Below are 23,096 nucleotides of genomic sequence, written 5' to 3' on the forward strand. Positions count from 1 at the left end.
AGTTAAAGTTCAATAATGTATCCTAGCCTATAGTGTTTCATCAAAAACAGACTCTTCTGTGGGGTGCTGAGATTTAAATGGAAGTATATATAATATTTTTTCCCACTGTGGCTTTAAAGATCATTATATAAGAGTGGGCAGAAACATTTTTAAGAGCCAGAAGGAGCAGACAGCTGTCATGAAACAGATGTCGTGTGTGTTACTGCATACGTGATCTCGCAGCTGTTGGGTTGCCTGCACAAGATCAAGCCAGCCAGCATCCCAGCCTCTCTGGTAGAGGGGCTCTGAAGTCCCACTCTGGTTAAGGAGCTATTGCCAACTTGTGGCTGCCATGGGAGGAGGAGTCAGTGTTCTTCAGAGAAAGATGCCCTAGGAAGTTGCCTATGCTTTAAGAGATGGCCCTGCATCCATGTACACATGGGCAGGGCTAAGCAGACTGGCAGGCTTTTTAACTAAGAAGGAGCACATGACGTTGGGAGGGAAGAGTGGCTGGGGAGATAGCTAAGGAGTTGTAGGGCAGGGAATGGGGAAATGGGGCTGATTAGAACATAAATTCATACACAAAACTCTCAGACCATAAAATGGGCTTATATAGAGAAGTCTCTACCCAGCCTGGAGAGCGATCATTACATAATACGGTAATTTTACAGACAAATTTACTAGTGAGCTTCAAACTGCTGAACAAAACTAATTAACAAAGGTTTTACTTTTCTAAGATTTATTTATATTTCCACTTCACCCATCTTGTGTGTGTGTGTGTGTGTGTGTGTGTGTGTGTGTGTGTGCATGTGTGTGTGTGCACATGTGTGTAGGTCAGAGGATAATTTGCAAGAATCTGTTCTCTCCTTTTACTAGGTGGGTCCTAGGGACCCAACTCAGATAGACATGCTTGGGGCCAAGCACTTTGCCCAATGAGCATCTACCAGTCACGGATTTAATATTTAAAAATAATTAATCAGAAAATGGAAAACCATATGAAATAAAGTTGATCTTTCAAATTTAACTGTCTGACTGCAATTAACAATAGGCCTGACTTTTATGAGGCCCCAAAATCAGATTAAGCCTACTTCACAAGGGAAATGTTTAGATGGAATAGAATAGTTACTTCATCCCTCTGACTCAACACAAGTTGAAGTGGGTGGTCCTTGGCCAACACTTCTCAGTTGCTCAAGTAGTAGGTATCATGTTGTCTCTGCACTTGTAGTGAACACACGTGCATGGCCTGTGTTGAGCAGGTAATGGTCAGTCTAGCAGGGGAATACACAGAAGAGGGCTTGGTGTACAGGCAGATGTGCAGGGGACATCCATAGGTCTGCCTGGTTTTGATCACACCAATTCCAGAGGACACGGTACTGGGCATATCTATGACTTGCAAACCGACAGTCATGTTGCTTTTGCCCTGGTCTCCTGCTTTCTCTCCATGTCCTGCCGGGTGAGCCTCCTTAAACCAAGCTTGCTCTCCATGACTCCAGGACCCTCAAGTGGCTCTCTTCTCTTGAGGGTAAATCCCAGGATTGGGAGGCCTTGTGAGACCTTGCCCCACTCAGCTACACTTCCTGCCAGAATCTCATAGTGTCCTGCTGGCTTTTTAAATGTTGATCTGTTTCAGGTTCCTCTCAGTGTTTTTTGCCTGAGCTGTCAGAAATGATGCACCCCCTTCATGCTCACCCCAAATGTGGGTGTATCTAAGAAGGACCCCTGAGCCCCTTTTTATTATATTAATATATTTTATTATTTTCTGCTTTTATTTTTCAAGACAGGGCTTCTCTGTGTAGCCTTGGCTGTTCTGAACTCACACTGTAGACCAGGCTGGCCTCAAACTCACAGAAATCTCCCTGCCTCTGCCTCCTGAGTGCTGGGATTCCAAGTGTACACCATCACGCCCAGCTGATTGTCTTTCACTCGAACAAGCTCCATGTGGGGAGGCTTTCTTTTGTTTATTTTCCTGCTATATTCCAGTGCCCAGACCTGTGCCTGGCACAGGGTAGGGATTTAGTGGCTGTGTGTTTACATCATTAGTTGCATGGTAACCTTAGCAGTGACTCCTCCTTTTCCAGCGCCTGTAGCTTTGTTTTATTGCCAGGAGGTGGTGGATGGTGCCTCACTCAGTAAACACAAACAACATGTAAACTTAATTCATGTAAAAGAACTCCAAGGCCAAAAATAGCTCATTCTATGCTCACATTCCAAGTCTGTAAAATGATACATTGTATTCACTAAGCATATTTTGAACAATACTATTTTTTACTGTCTAGGGCAGTGCTACTCAATTCCGTTCCTGAACTACAATATTAGCATTATTCAGGGCCCTGTCACAGGACACTTTCTCAGTCTCTGCCCCAGGCTACGAGGGGGATGGTGGGGGAGGCGGGTGAGGCTCAGCATCCTGTGCTTTCAGGAGCCTGCAGGTGACACTGGCAAGCCCAAGCGGGAGAACCACTGCTCCCACGGCTCACTTCAGTCCTCTGACTTGTTATCAGCCTTAATGTCTTAGACCATCAAGTACTGTAAATGTAAAATAAAAACAGAAATAATGTCCCCCAAAGAAATGGGTTTATACGAAGAGACAGAGAAGTGCTTTGTGGGATTTGCGGGCTGTGAAGGAACATGGAAGCACCCCACCCACAAGACACTGATTATGAGAAAATTCTAAAGCAAAAAGGAATCTGAGCTTTTTCATGGGTCAGGGTGTCCTGCAGCAGGTCTAGTGTGACACCACTGGAGGAAAACAGCCAGTGCTAGGTGGGTGTTCTTGGGAAAGTGGCATATCTGAGTCACATTAGGCATGATGGAGTTTCTGATACAACACTGTTACAGGGTATGTGACAGAGGTGTTGGGCGCGGAGGGATGTATCACGGGCTTTTAAACTCTGCTTGTTTTAGAGCTGTGTGCACAAGGCCGTCTCAGTCAAAATTTGTCTCCACTGTTCTTTGGGTCCCATGTGACTTCACAGAAACACTGACGAGTCCCATGGTACAAATAGTGTAAGTAGTTTTATGTAGGTCATTATATGACCTCTCTTATTGATTAGAGATACCTTTTCCTGCCTACAGATACCTGAAAGGCACATCCTCAGATTGCAGACACTTCTGTAAGGAAGAGTTAGATTGCTTTTTCTGGAATAGAGAAGAAAGGAAAGAAACACTGGCTCTTCCTGTTGGTCCACACGCGCACAGCGTGACTGTAAAGCAGGGCCAAAGTTTAGTGTCTCAGCCTTCAATTTGCATCTGTTATTTTACTGCCTTACAATGGTGGACAGGACTCCTACTCCACCCTGAATTCACCTGACTCAGACCACCTGATCCTCACATAGGGTTGGCCTGGGCAAGCTGTTAATCCTCTCCTTCGGGTATGAAGACAAAGTAAGAGTAATGGAGGGACACAACCAGCAAGTTAGTGAGCTGCTGGCATTCCCATGTCATGGTCCACACCAGGAGAACAGAGCCATGCTCCTTGTGTTCTAGAACCAGCACAGCCTATAGGCCATTTGCCCTCTGTGCTGCTGGTCCCTCAGTAGAGACAGTTATCCCATGAAGGGAACCATGGGCTCCCTACCCCTCCTTGCCAACTAAGGGGGAGCTGTCATCTCATGATAGAGACAGAGCTGGCCCTGGAAAAGTAAGATTCTCCAAGATGTCACAGATCCAGGCCTGAGAGCCAGGCCGCAGTGTGAGCAAGGCTGATTGATATGTACGCCCTTGCTCCCTGCTGCAACAAGACCTCTGCTCACAGGTGGAGCTTACACCGGAACCCTGAAGTCTGGTCTGAGGATGCTGCTCACCTGTTTTCACATCATAGCTATGGTGACTCAATCCCATTTCTTGATTTTCAACTTGGCTTGCTTTCTTTGATTTCTTGATTGAAAAGCCAGGCCCTACGCCAACCCTGAGCTGGCAATCCATCCATTTTCCTATGACCCCAGAGGTAAACCTCAGTGGTAAGACAGTAAACTCAGAGACAGCAGTAAACTGAACACAGTACTTAGTGCACACAAACAGGATTGTTCTGCTCTTGTTCTTGAGAAAATGAATTATAAAGGTTGAGTTTTGCTAAAAACAAATGTAAGAAGAAAGTTTGAACATCACATTATGGAACTAGTTGGTTGATATACTGATATATAATGAGAATCTTGAAAGCAGGAAAAATAAACTATTTTAATGCTATGCTTAACTCTCAACCATATCCGCTTTGCACAAAACATGTATCATCATCTCGACGAACAAGACATATAGTTTTTGTTTTTATGTTTTGATTTTTGAATAATCCATATTTCCCTAAACATCCATTGGCAATTAACAAATTAAAAAAAAACTTAGTTCTGTGATTTGTAGATTTGCTAACATGGCACATTCAGATCATTTGTTTAACTATGGAGTCATCATAGGTGTTCAACACCGTGTTCAGTGTCAGCTATTCTTTCTATTTTCATAGCCTCACAAATTACTGTTAGAATCATGTGCATAAGTGTCACAGAAGATGCACGTCTTAAAGTTCTCTTGCTTCCATGAAGCTATAGGATCACTCTGTAGTGGCTCCAGCAGACTGACATCCAGAGGTTATACATAACAACCTACATCTTAACCATCACGTCATCCTGCCGGGGCTAACCTCAGGGTCAGGGTTAGGATTCCAGCTTACTCTTCTTGATTGCTGGTCAGAGGGAGCATATCACAGCACTGGTTTCTCACTACACTTTTTCTACTAAGTTGCATGAGCTACAGTCCACGTTGCACCTTGTTTGCATCGCCACCACACTGGTCAGCATCGTAATTCACACCAGTGCTGACTGCTTGTACTTAATGGCCTTGGATCCATTTCTGCTGTGGTAAATGGACAACATGGACGCTGAGGGCAGATAAGCTCCTGCTGGCTTAGGAGGCTGTTTTGAGCAACATGGTTCTTGGGGGCAGGCTGAGTTGTAAGCTCAGGGCACTCCTCTTGACCTCTGCTCCACTCTCCCTGTCTCTTGCTTCTCTTGGGAGCCATCCCGGTGGTGTTCTCAATTAGCCAGCCTCTTAACTGAGGACCTCTTTGTCCTCTTTGTCCTGGTTATTCTTTCCTTTTTGAGACGAATTCACATTTATTTGTCGTCATTAAGATCTGTAAGCCTCACTTCTGGGTGACCCATCTTTCTATGTAACTACAGCTATGAACTGTCTCTTTTTGTTTTTCATTCCTTTCACTATAAGATTATTTATGGTCTTAAAAATCAACTAAATAGTTATTTATTAATTTTAACAAGAGGCATTTTCTATTATTTTGAACGTCCACCTTTCTGGCCTCAGGATCTCTGGTGCTGAGAAAGCCATGCTAGCCCAGACCTATCTGTGTCTTTTGGGGAGAAGAAATAAACTTCTCTTGAGAGTCAATTGTTGTTTTTTTCTATAGCCACAGCCAAAATCACTAATGTTCTACCATTACATATTCATATTAGATAACAAAAGCCTAAGGATATATATTAATATCATCAGGGTAACAAAACAATTGGGGTTTGACTCTGTACCCCCTCTAAATCTAACAACAAATATGATGTTAAGAGATGGTATCTCCCGGACCTCCGGAGTAGGATTAATGTCATAAAAAGGAATTCATCGCACGTCTGTAATCCCACACTCATGGAGGCTGAGGCAGGTGGATTCTCTAAGTTCAAGGCCAGCCTGGTCTACAAAGAGAGTCCAGAACAGCCAAGGCTACACAGAAAAACCCTGTCTCAAAGCCCCCTCCTCCCAAAAATGAATTGATGATTGATCACTACAGTCAAACAAGAGAATTTTTCACCTGGAGTGTGTAGGCGCCCATATAACACGGACCTCAAAATATGTTTCTGGGCTGATTACTTTGAGCCACTGTTTAAAGAGACAGCGGGCCTGCTATTTGTTTTCTTAGGCCTTGAATCCCTTCTGCAACGTGAAGGGGTGGCCTTCATCTCCTCTGTGAAAGGCACCAACAAGACGCCGTCTTAGGAACAGAAGTCAGGCCTTTCCAGACTCCTAGCCTCCTAGGACACCCATCGTGGGTTGCCCAGCCTCCACAACTGCGAGGGACAGCTCCCCATGCACTAGTCATAACCAGTCCTGAGCACTTGCCTCTAGATAAGTTTGCTGAGGCAACTGCACTTATTTACCAAGGAAAATGCTTGAAATGAGAAGGAAGGCACCTTTCACACCAGTGACTATATGCACATCATGACCCAGGGCCAAAGAACACAGAAGAGAAATCAAAAATTCCTTTGCCTTTTCCAGCCTTTGCTACACCATTGAAAATATAGTCAAGAACACTGAAGAAAATAAATTAAAGAAAGGCCAGGAGTGAGACAGACATATCTCCTCCTAGTTGTAGACCAGAACCCTACCACGGCTTGTCATATGTCATTACCACGCCGGCTCCTTAAGGGGCACATCACTTCCTGCCCACGCCCTACTCATCATGATGCCCCTTTTGTCAGCTCTCTTATTGCCTGTTTTACAGTACTTCCTATTGCATGTTCTCCCCTCACTGTCTACAACTGTGTGTTCTCGAGGATGGCCCCAGCACCAAACATATCATGAACCAAGTACGTCCAGAGTGTGGCCATCTCTCTGGAGAGCCACTTAACAAACAGAACACTTCAGTTGCCTTGGGCTGAGTCATTGTGGCTACCTGCTCCTCCGGGTGCTTCTGGATCACTTTTGCTGTTGGTGTCCAGAATGACCGCCAGCCCCACGGAGTCCGCCGGCAGGAGATGGTTGCTGAGGTCCACCCGCGTCAAGCTTCTGGGCTCCCTTAGGGAGCTCCTGGAGGTGCTCCGAGGTTTGTCCCCTCCGGATTCATTTGCCTCATGACTTTTGCTCAATGGTCTCTGCACTATGTGAACAATGCTCTGCTGTTCCAGGTCACAGCTCTGGGGTGGGGAGGAGGGGCAGAAACACAAAAAGATAGAAAGCATTACATGCAGGTAGACCTTAAGTTGTCCTTGGTTCTAGAGTATGTGAACACAGCAGCCCTGGTGTTGAATGGATGGCGAGGGGCATGTGGTTGACTTAGGAACACTTTGCCGGGGGTGAGGGGTGGGGGGTGAGGGGTGGGGTGCGGGGGCTCACAGAGCTGCATGTGACAGGCAGGCAGCATGGAACTGAAGCTAGAAGTGGATGTTTGAGGGGAAGTGGAACATAGAAACCGAAAACTATATAATGTCAAAAGATTATGAAACTTAGTAGGAAAACACATGCTAATACATTCATAAATGCCCTGCAAGTAATTCTCATTTAAGACTGATTTACCTGGCAAGTGCCTTGTCCTTAGCTCATTCACTTTAAACGCCGGCAGACATTTCTGCTTTATAAAAGCACCGAGGTTATTATCAATTACAGATATTTCTCTACAGGATCCTAAGGTCTGTCCTTGCTGCAGGCTGTGTCCCTTCCTTCCGGTCCTTTCTGCTACTAGCACTCAGACTGTGGCACCAACGGGGAAGCTGGTGAAGGGTTTGTTTGCCCTTCTGCCTGTCTGGGATTGTGATCAGTGAACATTTACAATAAAACCTCCTCTGTTCCTATCTTGTTCTTTGTGAACAGGAGCCTATAAAATCTAGAATAAAAATTAGAAGTCAGATGTTTGCTAAGGCAAGACTTAGAGTACCCTAGGTCAAGTCCTAGTTTAGGATAAGCAACAGAAACAGCATTCTTCTGCCTTTTCTGACAGAGCTGGGTTCTGGCTCCCTCCCTCCCTCCCTCTCTCCTTCCCTCCCTCCCTCCCTCTCTCCGTCCCACATCTGTGTTCATTAGCTCTTCGCTAACCTCTGTCATGGTGGGAATGGTCACTATATATCTGTGCGCAGTGCAACCACATAAAAGACCGAGTGCATTCTGCCTTCTCCAGTGTCTTCTTTAAGCAATCTATTTATTGTTACTATCAAAACCCTTTGACAACCATGACCTCTACCCCTCACTTCACTGCCAAGCACACTGCAGCGAGGTGCTTACCTCCTCCAGTCAGAAGCTCCCTTGAATCTAAGCGTTCATTCCACCTTCTTGCTTTCCTCCTGCTCTGGCCTCTCTGACACTGACAGGCTCACTTGGCACTTAGCCCCGAAGTTGGCCCAGGTGGCCCACAATGGTTCCTACTCAGAGTCATTACCTGCTGTCCTTCTCATCATCCCCTGTCCCCAAGGCCTCCCCTGTCTAATCCCCCTGCTTCTATCAAGGCATGGCCTGCCTGCCTGCACAGCATCTCAGGACCCCCACTGCAGTGCTGACTTCCACTCTATAACACTGACCAGGGCTCAGTACCAAGATTGTGCTCATCCTCCCTGCTTAGTTACATGCAGCAAGGTGTTCAGAGCGACCAACTAGGCACCAGAAATGCCTTTCTCATCCTCGTCGCCCTCACACCCCCATCACCACCTCCCATATCATTATTACAATGACGTGGTAATTATTGCCTGTTTGCCTGGTTTCTGCCTGCTCCAGGCTGCAACTGAGAAGAGCCTTGAGTGTGTGCATCGTGCTGTCACGTGACTGTGTGTTTATTCCTTTCTCCTTTCCAGACCTCTGCCCAGGGCTTTTTGTTCCCTTTACTGTACAGGAGGACCATTTGTGGGCATGGTGATACACTCTTAGCTACCCGCTATGCTCCTTCCTCCCCTGCTACATTTTGTGTTCAGCCACGTGAATGGCCCTGAATCACTGATAAAGATGTGATGGGACTAGGGCTTAAAAACACTTTGGCCCGGCTGTTCAGGTTCTACCACAGGGCATTTCTGGAAGCTTTCTCTCCTTCAGCTCAGGCCAGAACTGCACATGTGATGTAGCCCCAAGCCTAGCCACAGAGGAAGCCAGTGCTGCCCCAAGTGCAGTGGAGGGATACCTTCGGATGAGGCTAGCATGGGCCTCAGTCCCTGAGGATGTGAAGACGTGAGAGCACAGAACTGTGGCAATTGGTCCCATATTTGCTCCTCAGAAATAAAAGCAGATGGTACCCATTGCCCATTCCCACTGGAGCAGAAGACATGTCATTGCCCTGCACCTAATGAGCTCTTACGCAGAACCCAGGAACCTCACAACCTGTAGCCAGGGTCCTGCAAACCAAGCACTAAGACCTGAGGACAACGAAGCACAGATGTGGGAGAATGGAGTCTTGCAAGGAGGAACAGAGCAGGAGGAGCCCCCCGGCACAGCCATGTCCCACACAGCCTTCTTCCCCAGGAGACACAGGGTCCAGGCAGGCTTGTTCCATTCTCCTTGTTCACAACCAAAACCCTTCTCATCTGAGTCCCACAACTCTTTGCTTGCCAAGATCTACAGACCACAGTGTACAGCTTAGATAGTGTGTGTGTCTGTCTGTGTGTGTGTGTGTGTGTGTGTGTGTGTGTGTGTGTGTGTGTGAGACGTGCAGTCCAAAGGTAATTTAGAAAACATTTACAGTGTAACTGGTCATATTTACATGTGTATTATCTAAGGCCTCACATAGTGTTTTGACCTTGGGGATGTGGATTTGACTGAAGGGAAAAATACTGAGCAGATGAAGAAATGGATGAACAGATATAAACAGTCCTGAGCCCTGCTCCTACAGTGGAAGGAAGACCAGCATGGAAAGACCCATGTGGAAGAAATAAAAGGACTTGCTTCCTGTGTATTTATTAGCTTCTGTATTTCAGAGTAGCTTTCCCCCCACCCCCATGCTTCAGTTCTCAGGCTGATAATAATGTCATCAACATCAAAGACTGTTCTGGGGCCTTAGGGAAATATAAAGATCCCAATACACGCCGTGCGTAAGTCTTGAAAACAGAAAGCCGGGAACCCAATACCCATCAGGCATCAGTCTAGAAAACGGAAGGCATGGCCCCTAACTTATATATGAACATGGCCTCAGAATTATATTTAATTGTTCCACTTCTATGATCCTGATGGAAAACATATAGAGAAGGCAAAACATGCAGAAGGGATAAATGTGAAAATTCTGGCAAAAAACTCAGCTCTCTGTGAGCTAAAACAAAAAATTTTTAACTTCTTCTCTGTGGAAGATTTCCTGGGAGGCAAGAGAAGCCCTGGCATATTTTCTGGGGCAAAAGAGGAAGAAAGCAGAGAGATAAGTCACCCTCTCCTCTCATGTCCAGACTTTCCCGACGCTGGGAAGGGTCTGTAAAGGGATTTCAATAGTTACAGTGGTATTTACAGAACATATTTCCACGTCTCCATCCATGGTTCTGAGATCTGTAATTGCTTAATTCCTTAACTTTCTCACAAAAAAACACTGTTGATCTAGAGGTCCCTTTGCCAGATGGCACACTTGCATGTCATGCCAGGACAGCCCACAGCCATGCTAATCACCAAATCCACAGACAATAAGCTAGATAAAGTTCAGCTGTGCAGCCATTCCAAAGCCCCAGTAATATGTGTCTCATGCAGTATTTCAACCCCCGCCCCCCCCCCCCAGGTTTCAGTGCTGGAGGTTTTAGGTGGGAAGAAAGGCAAGTGCAGTGATCCAATATGATTTCAAAGTCCCTCAGAGTGAAAACAGTATTTCCCCTAAACACACTAATATTCTTTTTTTTTTTTTTTTTTTTTTTTTTTTTGGTTTTTCGAGACAGGGGTTCTCTGTGTAGCCTTGGCCATCCTGGACTCACTTTGTAGACCAGGCTGGCCTCGAACTCACAGCGATCCGCCTGCCTCTGCCTCCCGAGTGCTGGGATTAAAGGCGTGCGCCACCACGCCCGGCTTCACACTAATATTCTTGAAAGAAAAGCAAAACGAAAACATTGCCTAATAAGCAGAAAAAAATACATTCGTGTTTTAAATTTTGTTTATAATAACTTATTTCCCCAAGAAGAAGGGCAGTGGCACAATTGTTGTGTGAGCAAAACAGATACGCATTCATCTAGCTGGGTCTGATGCTGCTATCCGGGATGTTGACCTGGAGACAGAGCGGCTCTTTAACCTATCCTGCTCCCTCCAACAGGATCTCTGGGACAATGTGAATGACTTTGGGGAATAACAAGCAATTTTCATCCAGGTAGCCACTGTCCAAGAAGCATGGGAGAATGGCAAAGTAGAAGGATCCAGAGGGTCCTAGAAACCTACAAGAAGAACATTATAATACGCAGATTTGGGCCTAGGGGTCCCGCTCAAACTATGGTACCAGCCAAGGACAATACAGGCAGTAAACTTCAAACCCATACCCAGATCTAGCCAATGGACAGGACATTCTCCACAGTTGAGTGGAGAGTGGGGTCTGACTTTCACACGTACTCTGGTGCCTCATATTTGACCATGTCCCCTGGATGGGGAGACCTGGTGGCACTCAGAGGAAGGATAGCAGGCTACCAAGAAGAGACTTGATACACTATGAGCATATACAGGGGGAAGAGGTCCCCCTCAGTCACAGTCATAGGGGAGGGGAGTAAGGGGGGAAATGGGAGGGAGGGAGGAATGGGAGGATACAAGGGATGGGATAACCATTGAGATGTAATATGAATAAATTAATAAAATAAAAAAGAATACCTAAAAACAAGACAAAACAAAAACCCATCCCCTTCTCTAAAAAGGCCTTCTGGTTAGGAGTCAAATAGTTCAGGGCTTGGTATTCTAAGACCTTGGAAAGGAGAAATATTTTTGAAAATTCTATAATGCTTATCTGTAACAGAACTCCCACAGCTAAGGCCCAGGGATCATTCTGGAAGAGGGCAGAAAGATTGTAAGAGGCAGAGGATCAGGGAGTTTGCCGAGAGATTGTGTCTTCTAGGGATTTCAGGAGCTGCACCTGTAAAGTCTTACTAATATGACAGCCAAAACAGGAGCCAAACAAGGACAACACCAATAGGCGTGCTAATGTGGCAGAGGGGTGCTCACAGGGCCTCAACCCTACACAAAGCAGCTGAGGCCACAAAGAGTGCTGATGGTGGGAGACATAGTCCTCACCCAGGGAGAGCACACCAGCTGGTTACCCAGTACCAAGTGGTCACCCCTGAAAACATATATATGGCAACATTATACAGGCAGAGCATGTCCTATTTATGTATTTAAGATTATATGTGTGTGTGTGTCTATGAGTGTATACATATATGTGCAGGTTAATAAAAATTAGGTCGTTACTTTTTAAAAAGAGCAAGGGGGTGGGTATACGGGGGGCTGGAGGGAGGAAATGCTCTTGAAGTCTGAAGCCTTGAAATATATGTATATTCTCTAACAGGAAAAGTTAGTACAAGATGGAAAATTGCCGGGATGTTGATGAGACACTCCATGCAGAGCCATGAGCACCAGCCTCAGCCAGTTTCTAAGGAGGTGCGGGTAATGTTAGCACCACTGCAGAGTGCCTGTGCCTTCGGTGGGACTGCCCACCAACTCTCTGCTGAGTCTGAATGGATCCCCCAAAATTCAGATGTTAAAAATTGATCACACACATGGTATCCATGAGGGAGGCTCCTGTAGGAAGTGACAAAGACATCAGCGTGGAGCCATCACAAGACTGGCGTGCACCTTTCCTGCCCCTCTGTCCTTATGATAAGCAGGATGCAATCAGAAGACCCATCGGCCATATTAGCACCTGAGCTTTATAGGCTCCTAAACGTCACTACAATCAGAAACACATGTCTGCTCATTATAAATTTCCCCGAGTAAGACATTTGTGTAGCAATATAATCTATTCAAAAACAACACTGTTAATGAGTTAGAATTGTGCTCCGGACACATAAAGCTATTGTGCATCACTCATTGTGGCCACTGCTGTCCTTCTCGTTCCTACTATGGATGATAAAGGAGCCACCGAGAGGTTTTAAATGATCCTGAGGTCACCCAGTCTCCAGTATGAAAGGAGGGTACCAACAGCTTTGTTCAGATGAGTCTAAAGGAAGAGTGGAGACATGGGCAGAAAAGGCTATAGTGAGAGTAGGCCTAGAAATTGCAGCACAGCAAGCACAGGTGGGAAAAGAGCCCAATACCTGGTATGCAAAATTCTAGAAAAAACAGTTTTCAGGCAGGGACAATTGACTTGAGTTGTGGGGAGGGAGGCAGAAGCAGGCACATCCCTGGAGCTCAATGGGTGACTAGCCTAGATTACTTCATTAGTTCCAGGCCAATAAGAAACCATGTCTCCAACAAAAATAAAAAGTGCCCGAGGAAAGACACCTAATGTTGACCTCTGACCTCCACAGAGGCTGGGAACAGGCTGAGGTCATGAAAGTAGTCAACCGTTTTGACTTCTTTTACCAGCAAGACCTTCTTTGTGTACATGTTACCAGCCAATTCTACCTTCTGGAAAAGTGCATGCATTTTCCTTAAAATTTTTTTTAATGTGTATGTGGTATGAGTGCACGTGAGAGTGAGTTACATGTGTGGCTTGTGTAACTGCATGTGCCTGTGTGTGCCAGTGGAATCTGAGGAAAGTATTGGCTGCCTCCTCTATCGAACTCTGTCATACTCCTCTGAGATGTGGCCTCTCCCTGCACGTGAAGCTCGCGTTTAGTTTTCGGCTGGCTGGAAGCTTGTTTCAGTTCCCCACAGGGCTGGCGTTCTACACAACCCAGAGCCACGCCTAGCTTATTGTGTGGGTGCTGAGCTCTGAACTCGGGTCCCCACTCTTTACTGCCGTGGCATCTCACTGCCTTCTCTTTGTTACTTTGAGTCTCCGGAAGCTTCAGTAAGGATCTATCTGTTCACGATACCCGTTTTTGGTTTTTTTGGTTTTTTTTTTTTTGTGTGCTGGCTGAACTTGTAGGTCATTCTGTGAAGCTCACAGCTGTCCTCACAGACAGTTCAGAGGTGAGACACACTTCAGAGGGCTTCCACTTAACGTTCCTGAATAGGAAATGAAAGGCCAGGTCTGCAGCCCATACTGTCTGTCTTACAGCCCACCATGCTACTAGACACCCCACCTAGACTCTGTACCCCGCTGGCTCCCAATGTAAGTAACCAGCTGGGCAGAAGCTCCCGGCAGCTTTGCTGTTACAGGCTCACTCCCCACTGCAGACTCTGGTTCTTCCTGGTTAATGTCTATGATCTGGGATTTAGGTCAGGCTATCTTCAGCCTCTTCGATGCTTCCCATTTTTAGTCTCCTGTGGGTCTGCTAACTCTATCTTATCATACAAAGTGTTTCAGAGTATTTTAGTGGAAGGCTATCACATTCTTTTTTATATGCATTTGACCTGTAAAATCAGATCATCTCTGATTTATATTTGAAATTTTGATTCAAATAGTTTTCCTAGTCAGTCAGAAGTTACCAGTCATTCTAAATAAACATTTTAATCTGATAATTAGCCCATATTGATATCACATTTTAATTTTAAAAATTACTTATTGATTAAGTAGTTCCTTTTTGGGTGATTTTAAAGGAATATTTTAAAAAACATTTTCCCTTTTTGACTTAAAGAAAATTGCACACAATTCCTCACTTTGCTTTTTCTGAAAATAATTTCCAGCAGATGTTTTTATAAGCCCATCAGAGTTTTTAATAATGTATTTGGATGCCTGAGAGAGATAAAATGGCAGTTATTTAAGACATCACTTACGGGTGCTGTCTAATGGATAAGAAGCATTTCATTTGGTTGCTGTGTAAAGGCAGCACGCGCCTAGAGGTTTTCTGAGGCAGGCACCGTAGCCACAGAGGATTGTTCCCAGTGTCTCTGTGGTCTTTAACCCTGGGCTCCCTCCATAGTGCTCAGTGGACACTAAATGCCAATTTATATTAATTGGATGAGAAAAAAAAAACCCTATATCTTCAATCTTATCCTTCATTTTTAAGAAGACTTGAAAAACCACTCTTTGTGATTTATGCTTTGAATTATTTCCTGTTTCTCATGACTGGCTTTATTCTAATCAAAGAAATTATACTATGTAGAGATAGTGAAAGGGCCCTGTCTCTGCCAAAGGCAGAGGTAACACAGTTGCCAAAGGCAGGGGTAACACAGTTACGGGGAAAGGTCCATTAGCCCCACACTAATTACCAGAGCAGGTCTGAGCCTTGTCACCCATGTCCCTCCCGTTGCAGGCCTGGACCTTCTTTCCGCTCATTAGACCTGAAACAGAAGGAGCTGACGTGGTGGGGGTGGATGACACATGGCTTTTGCTGCAGAGTAAATGGCGACTGTGAGGAGAGCCTGCTTGACATGTGATGCTGTTGCCCATTTCCTGGGTGCAAGGACATCGATAGTCAAACCTGTACCCACTAACCATGGTACAAATATATTTTCTTAAGTTAAAATTCTTCATGTGCTTGGATTCAAATCACTCCTACATTTCCCTCCCGACTTCATGTGCACCTGCTCCTCTCTGTCTCTCTGTCTCTGTCTCTGTCTTCTCTGTCTCTGTCTCTCTCTGTCTCTGTCTCTGTCTCTCTGTCTCTGTCTCTCGTCTCTCTGTCTCTCTGTCTCTCTCTCTCTGTCTCTCTCTCTCTCCCCTCTCTCTGTCTCTCTCTCCTGTCTCTCTCTCTCTGTCTCTCTCTCTCCTCTCTCTCTCTCCTCTCTCTCTCTCTGTCTCTCCTCGCTCTCTCTCTGCTCCTCTCTCTCTCTCTCTCTCTCTCTCTCTCTCTCTCTCTCTCTCTCTCTCTCTCTCTCTCTCTCTCTCTCTCCCTTAAATTTCATAGCCACTGAGTCTATTTAGTGCTGTCTGTCTGTGTATAGTATAGAATCACCTCCTGGAGCATGGGTTCCCTCTCAGGACCCAGGGCTCTGAGGAAAGCGATTCTCCCTCTCCCTGGCAGCCACCCACCACCAGTGCCTCCTCTGATAGGGGATGGGACTTCACGAGCCCCTCCCCCATTCAGGCTGGAATTTTGGTTGACTTTATCTTGTCCATGTAGTCCCAGCTGTTATAAGTTGAAAGTGTGTTTTATAATGTAAACCTTTCAAAAAATACCCCAGTATCATTTATTAGGTATCTTTTTACTACTAGTTATAATAAATATTATAAACAAATGTACATGTATGTAGATTCTTAAATACAGAATTAAATTAATTTTTCAAGTCACTTTGTACATTTCATAGGGTTCTTGGGGCTAGCAAATATACTTCTTTCATGAGTACTTAGGGGAAAGCTGGTGACTATCATGGGGCACAGTAGGGCATAATTATATATAGTCCCAATAAGATACCAAACCTGTCTCAAGAACAAACCAACAAAAGAAATACAAGTGGAGACGACTGTTATGCTGAGTAATAATAAAATAATCTACTATATATCTTGACTTCTCCCTGATGTATTTTAGCCTGAAATGATTCACCCCAAGGTGAAAGACATGAAGTCCACAAACTCTTTCAAATTCCTAATGTCATACTTCTCCTCTCTCTTTTGTGTTCAATTTTTCCAAACTGGAGGGGGCTAAGTTATGGCCAAACAGTTGTGGCCAAGTAGATTTTACTAATGGCAGGAAGATGAAATATTTCACAGCAAGGGGACCATTTCTTAAACATTAGAGGCGGTGGAAAGGACAAAAACACCTTTGTGTTCTGCCGAAGAGCCAAAGGCTTGGTAGACAGACAGACAGCAGCCAGGCAGTGAAGGCGGAATCAACAGAAGGTATGATCATTTGGCACCTTCCCCTGCAGGGACTACAGAAGCCCCTGAGCCTCTGTTTTCTAGTCTTGCTTCTCAGCCTTATGAAGCAGACAATCATCCTTCTTTATATTCTGGGGTGCCACGATACACTGTGCTGCTATTGGCTCAAAGGCTGTGACTGGAAGTTATGAGCTGAAACAAACCTTTCTTCCTCTTAACTTCATTTGCTTTGGCATTTTGTTAGAGTAGCAGGAAGCTGACACATACTCTCTACTCTTTGCTAGACATGCCTCACCAAAACACCTAGCATCTTCTCATCTCCATGTTTTTCTCGTCTTCTTTTTTCCTTTCTACAGTTGTACTTTCTTTAAGGCTGTAACATAGTTAGATGAGCTCTCCCAACCTATTCTAGAATTTCTCTCAGGCTGTACTTCTAACCATGGTTTGCCTGTTATGCCCAAGGTAAGGCTCATTCATCCTCATCCGTTTAGAACTACAAAAGATCAGGAGTGCTCTATGCTTGACCTATACCTTGCTATGATCTCCACCCCATCCCCAAGATGCAGAGAAAACCTTATCCCCTCCCCAGTGGCATGATGTTAGAAGGTAGGGCTCTGGAGTGAGTGAAGTTCTCATGAACGAGATTGGTGTCCTTATAAGAACAGACATAAGAGCGTGTTCTCTGTGCTCTTCTGTGTGGGCACAAGGAAAGAACCATCTGCAAACCAGGAAGCAGCTGTCAGCTCTGCATGGCTCTTGGACATCTCAAGAACAGTGCTCCAGAGCTATGAGCTTTGAGTGGTATTTAAGCCATTCAGTCAGAGCTGAATGAGAAAACCCAGGGCTATCAAGAACAGACTTAATATCCTATGAGCATAGACATGGGGAGGAGGTCCCCCTCAGACACAGTCATAGAGGATAGGAGTAAGGGGAAAATGGGAGGGAAGGAGGAATGGGAGGATAAAAGGGAAAGGATGGGATAACAATTGAGATGTAATATGAATAAATTAATAAAATATATTTTAAAAAAAGAAAGAAAACCCAGGGCAGGTTCCCTCATATCCAGAAAAGCAAATTAATTAGTTCAAGGTTGCAAAGAGTTAATAAGGAATCTATAAGATAAAATTAATTCATCTCAAGCTTAAAGCAAACTGCTAGGTAACAGAGGAAAGGCTCAGATATAGTCAGTGGAGAACCAAGGTGAGAGTCTTGAATGTTCTCTCCCAAAAGCCTTTAAAGTAGGAATTTCAATTAGAGAAGTCCAAACAATGGGCATTACTTACTCAGTTATATATATAACATAAACCTATAAGAAAAAATACACTCTAACACGGTGAAAAAAATATACCCCACTTTGCTTGTCATAACACAATGCTGGAGACTATGTAAATTACAATTGATTTCCTACCGTTCTGGAGCCTGGAAAGTCCAAGGCCAAGTGTCAGTAGTCAGTAAGGGGCTTCTTGATGCGCCATCCCATTGTGAAATGGGGACAGGAGAAAGAGACAGACAGAGAGCAAGACCTGGAACCACAGCTTCCACCCTTCTGTTACTGGCTTCACCCCACTCATGAGTGCAGTGGCTTCCTGCCCAACACTAACATGGCCACTTGGGAGATCAGGTGTGCAATATGAACTTTGATGGCCCATTAAAAGCACAGACTGGGAACTCTATCTCTGGCATGCTCAAAGCCTCTCCCTGCTGACATCCAAGTGCCACCACCTCACAGCTGCTCAGATCTGAGTCTCTTGCTTTCTTTGGACGCTGAGTGGAGCTGGAGTCCCTGCACAGCACTAGGTTGTGTGGGAGGAAGAGGCAAGTTTACTAAGGCAAGCAAGAAACTAGCACAGACAGGCATTTATATTTATTTATTTTAACAACTGACAGAGAGAAACAGCTTCGCTCTTTCACTGTAAATTCCTTAAGCTTCTAGCCTTAGGTTCAAATTTCAGATATAAATACTACCCACTGTTACTTATGTCAGCTCCTCTTTCGTGATCTGGATATGTTATGTCAAGGGCAACAATTCTCTTTTTTGAGATAAATAATACATGAAACAGCTCTCTCCTTTCACATCTATGCTCAGGAGGCCCTACTTGTGCTGCCTTCAGCTCCGAAGGGGAGAAAGACAGGGACCATCGTGGGCTCAAGACAAAGCCTTGCGCTGACCTTTGACAGAAGGCTTGGGTCATAGAAGCCTGGCTAGGGACAGTGAGGGAATGAAACAAGGACAGACACAGTGACACGAGTTCAGGAAAGCTGGGGTTAGGTGGTGTCTGTTACCACTCCTGCCACAACCTGGAACCCCGGCATTTCCCTTAGGTGCAGGACAGGGGTAGGGGTGGGCTAGCCTTGGTGGGAGGTCTCTGTAAGTGACTGCTGTAGGCGTAGTCTCGGGCTGTAAACATCTGGGAGGCAGTTGTTAGTTTTTGTACACATGCATAAATAGTCCCTATGTACTCAGACTCAGACTCCAAAGATCTTTGCCACCCCTCTTCAGTCTTAGGTCATGGCTTTGCCAACTGTTCCACTTGGGTCTGAGGTCTTAGAGTCCTTGGCATGACCATACACATGTCAAATACATTTACCCAAGACTCTGTTCACTCAGACTCCATTCACTCAGGACCCCATTCACTCAGGACTCTGTTCAGTTAGGACTCTGTTCACTCAGGACTTGCTCTGCTCCCTACAGTAGCTGCTGCTTTCATGCTCATTTCTGGTCCTCATCAACTATCTCATATAATGATTTACTCAGAAAAAGCAACATGCCAAGGTCATACTCCATGGGGCCAATCCCTGGTTCTCACAAGCAAGCACTGCAGATCACAGGGCCACCTGTCAGTTTTGATAAGGGAGGAAGCTGGAGCAGGCAAGTGAGTAAGGACTCTCAGCTTTAGAGCTTTGCTAAAAAATAATAATAATTACAACTATTACAGTTGAGATTATTTATCCTAAAATTAATTAATTTCTTAAGCAATCCTTGACTGTTTTCCCCCATTGTTGTAAGTGTTCTTAGGGATATGGATAAAGGAATATCTCCTAGAAGCTCATCTGGTTTTCTCTTGCTATGGAACAATTAAAAACATTTTCAGATGTCCATTAGTAGGAGGGCTGAGGCAATGGGGCCTCTCATTGAGCTAATGAAATTTCCACACAGCATGTGAGGTCCAGATTTACAGATGTAGTCACCCCTTTGGTCTACAGGGTAAATATTCAAAGACCCACAACAGATGCCTGAGACCATAAATAAGATACAATGTCAAACACTCTATGTAACCAAATGGCTAGGGAGTGATTGGGGCATAGCAAGCATGCACCTTGGATATGCTGCACAGAGGGACGATAGACCTCTCAGGAAGGATGGAGCAGGATGCCACAAATTTTATCAAGCATTTCAGAGTAGCTTGCAACTTAAAAGCTGAGAATAAGTTCTCACACTGTGCATTATTGGGTTATGGAGAACAGCAAGCTATTGAAACCTCAGATGGGAAACTAGGATGAGGGAGTACTGTTAGCACACTTGCTCACTCTACTTGGAAAGTAAGCAAGTAATGACGGACTACATAGAAGTTGGCTCACAGAAGAACTTTTGAGAGAAATAAAACTCCATCTTAATGGGTCAGTGACATACAAAAGAAGAAATTTTGTTCCCTTTCTGTCCTTTCCAATATGTGAAGACACAGAGAGTGTCCCTTCCAGAAAAATGAAATGATAAACCACTCTCTTGGAACTGGGGTGTAGAGAAATTTTAATCCACCAACATGACTGCTGTGCCAAGGGATCACATCCAAAGACCTTCTGAGGTCTTTGTGATTTGGCTGGAATGCAGACATGCCCTTAGTACACACCTTCATTCAATACCAAACAAGGAAGATTAGGTTAATTTATAGAAGGAAGCAGCCTTGTTTGAAAGGACTGTTTAATCAAGGGGCAGACAAAGTAACAATTCAGAGGAAGACTTGACACAATGAGTCAGAGATACGGTATACCCAACTCTAACAAGAACAAGACAGTAAAGAGAGGCAAATTAAGAGCTGTTTAGGGAAAGAGAGAGAGATAGAGAGAGAAATAGAGAGATTTTTACAGAGAGGTTTTGTTTGTTTGCTGTTTGTTTTTTAACTGAGAGTTTTGTTTTGTTTTTTAAACTTTGGACATTTTTACAGAGACAGGCCTCAGAGAGAACAAGGTAGACATAGGTGAAAACCAGAGAATGAGAAGGAGCCAGAAAATTAAAACAAGCTGCCAGAATTAGCTTAAGACTAGGCAGAGCAATTCAATCAGAAGCAAGAGAATCCAGTTTGAATCAGTCGGCTTGGAGAGGAGTTTGGGCCACAACAGCTGAATTGAACCAGCATCGAGAGTTCAGAAAGAGCAAGAGAGACTTGGGAGCAGCTCTCATCTCATCGCCTCATCTGAGGAATTAAAAACAACATTTACGTTGGAGCATCCCTTACCCAACACTGACCTGCTCTGCCTTTGACTCCCAACCTGTTTTAAGTTCCAGCCTACAACCTTTTATTATAATAGTGAACCAAGATACTCACCTGATATTTTCTCTAGCCCAGTTTCAAGTATTATAGTTAGTATTTGAGAGTAGTTTAGAAGTCAGGAATACAAAATGAATCAATCAATATTGCACACAAAATTTCCATACAGACGCCAGCCTTCTAGTCAGATCAAAAGTGGCCTAAAATTGCCTAAGATATGAGCCATAACATGTTTTATCTCATCCCATAACTATGGGATTAGAATTCCTATAGGCAGGTCCTGGTACCTTTGTAGTTCCCTCAAGTGCTCCTATTGGCCAGGCTAAGAAGCTGGGTAGCAGGACTGCACTCAACATCCACCTCTCAGTCCTGCCTTGAGCTCATACTGGTAAACAGTTACCAACCGTACCATCTGGAGCCTCAGAGTCACCTAGTAGTGGGCTCACCCATAACCACCTGGAGCCTCAGAGTCACCTGGGAGTGGGCTCCCTGTACCACCTGGAGCCTCAGAGTCACCTGGAAGTGGGCTCACCAGCTGGGTCAACAAACTGCAGATGTGAAAGAAGATAAATGACCAACCCAGGACCCACACGTCTTCTACTCTCATGACCTCATGACCTCATGACTGCAGCCTAGGAACTGTGTGTAGACACACCAAAGTGAATTAGCACCAAAGACTGTGAAGAGTAAGTTCCCCAGAAGTGGACAGGCAAGATTTTAGTCTGCCATGCCCACATTTCTAATGGAGCATAACAGATATAAAGGAAGATGCCGTGCTGGAACACAGAGATCACGCAGGCAGATGCATGTGTTAGGAACTTAAGAGTGCCAAAAGTAGATCAATTCTGCCTTATGGAGCGAATCTCTAAATTAGCATATAAATAGTAAGACTTGGTAAGTAGTATTTGTAAGCCTGGCCTGTGTTTAACAGCCCTAACACAAAGCCAGGATCAGGTTAAGTGAGGGATTGAAGAGATACACAGGCTTTTTTATAGTCTAGCACATTGGCTCCTTTCTAATACACTAAACACAAAAGAAGAGAATTATTTGATAAATACATTTTAAAAATTCAAATACTGATATTATTATACTCTTTAAAATGCTGGGGATAAAACCTAGGATGAAGAACCTGGTAGAAAGATTTCTATTAACATTCAGGGTGAGGAGTGAAAGTCTGGTAAAATCTGGGCTTAAAGTTAATTTTAAATGGTTGAAAATATTTTGTGTAGGAATAAAAATGCCATGAGTAAAAAATCTACTTTCTGCCACATATACATACATGCATACACACACACACACACATATATATATACATGCATACACACACATACACACACACACATATATATAATATATATATATATATATATATATATATATATATATAGAGAGAGAGAGAGAGAGAGAGAGAGAGAGAGAGAGAAAGAGAGAGAGAGAGAGAAAAGGTGTGTTTCTATACTTTCACACAGGATAGATATGTTTGCTTTCCAACTTTTTCAACTGGAACATACTATGGGAGAAGTTGTTTGTTTCTTTTAATTCATTGATATGGTTTCAGATAAGATAAATACCCCCTTATTTAAAGAATGTATGTATGATTAGAGTTCACCATTTACAGCTCTCTATCAGTGTGAAGAGCAGCGTTCTTGCAGGCATCTTTCTGAGCGTCTCTTAGGGGACAAATCTATGCTAGTTGTGGAGGGAAAGAGGAACAGAAGTCATCAAACCACCTAAAGTTACTGCCTCCACTTCTCCCAACAGGAGTAGAAAAGTAGTGTTGGCTTTTCATTGACCTACCTCAAATGTTTCTGAAATTCAAATGAAAAAAATGCCAATTATTTAGAAAAGTCCCAGGACACAGACAGCGGAAGACACTGAACCTAGCACAAAGCTTCTGTAGGAACCCTGTGGCCCTCTGTCATGAGGAGACTCAACTCACAAGACGGAACACCAAGTCAGAAGATGTGTGCCTCAGTGTTTCTAAGTATGTGTACATAATGTGGCTTCTAGAAGCACATGTGGACATAATCTGTGTCTTCAACAACTGGCACCAAATCAGGATGCAACAAAATACAGACAGCCTCCATTATCCACACGCACGGATTCAACCATGGACTACGATGTGGGGGGCAAGGCCATCTGGC

At 44.4% G+C, this 23,096-nt stretch overlaps 1 protein-coding gene across 3 annotated transcripts in view; it reads right to left on the bottom strand.

Moving 5' to 3' along the window:
- The window catches only part of Prkn (parkin RBR E3 ubiquitin protein ligase), a 1,140,959-nt gene that overhangs the window by 772,062 nt on the left and 345,801 nt on the right, over positions 1–23,096 (bottom strand). For all 3 annotated transcript variants that reach the window (XM_051164341.1, XM_051164340.1, XM_051164339.1), the window contains exon 3: positions 6,641–6,881. In XM_051164341.1, coding sequence (XP_051020298.1) covers positions 6,641–6,881 — 241 coding nt within the window. The remainder of the gene's footprint in view (positions 1–6,640; positions 6,882–23,096) is intronic.

This window comes from Acomys russatus, chromosome 21 (assembly GCF_903995435.1).
Source record: "Acomys russatus chromosome 21, mAcoRus1.1, whole genome shotgun sequence".
NCBI classification, from domain to species: Eukaryota; Metazoa; Chordata; class Mammalia; order Rodentia; family Muridae; genus Acomys; species Acomys russatus.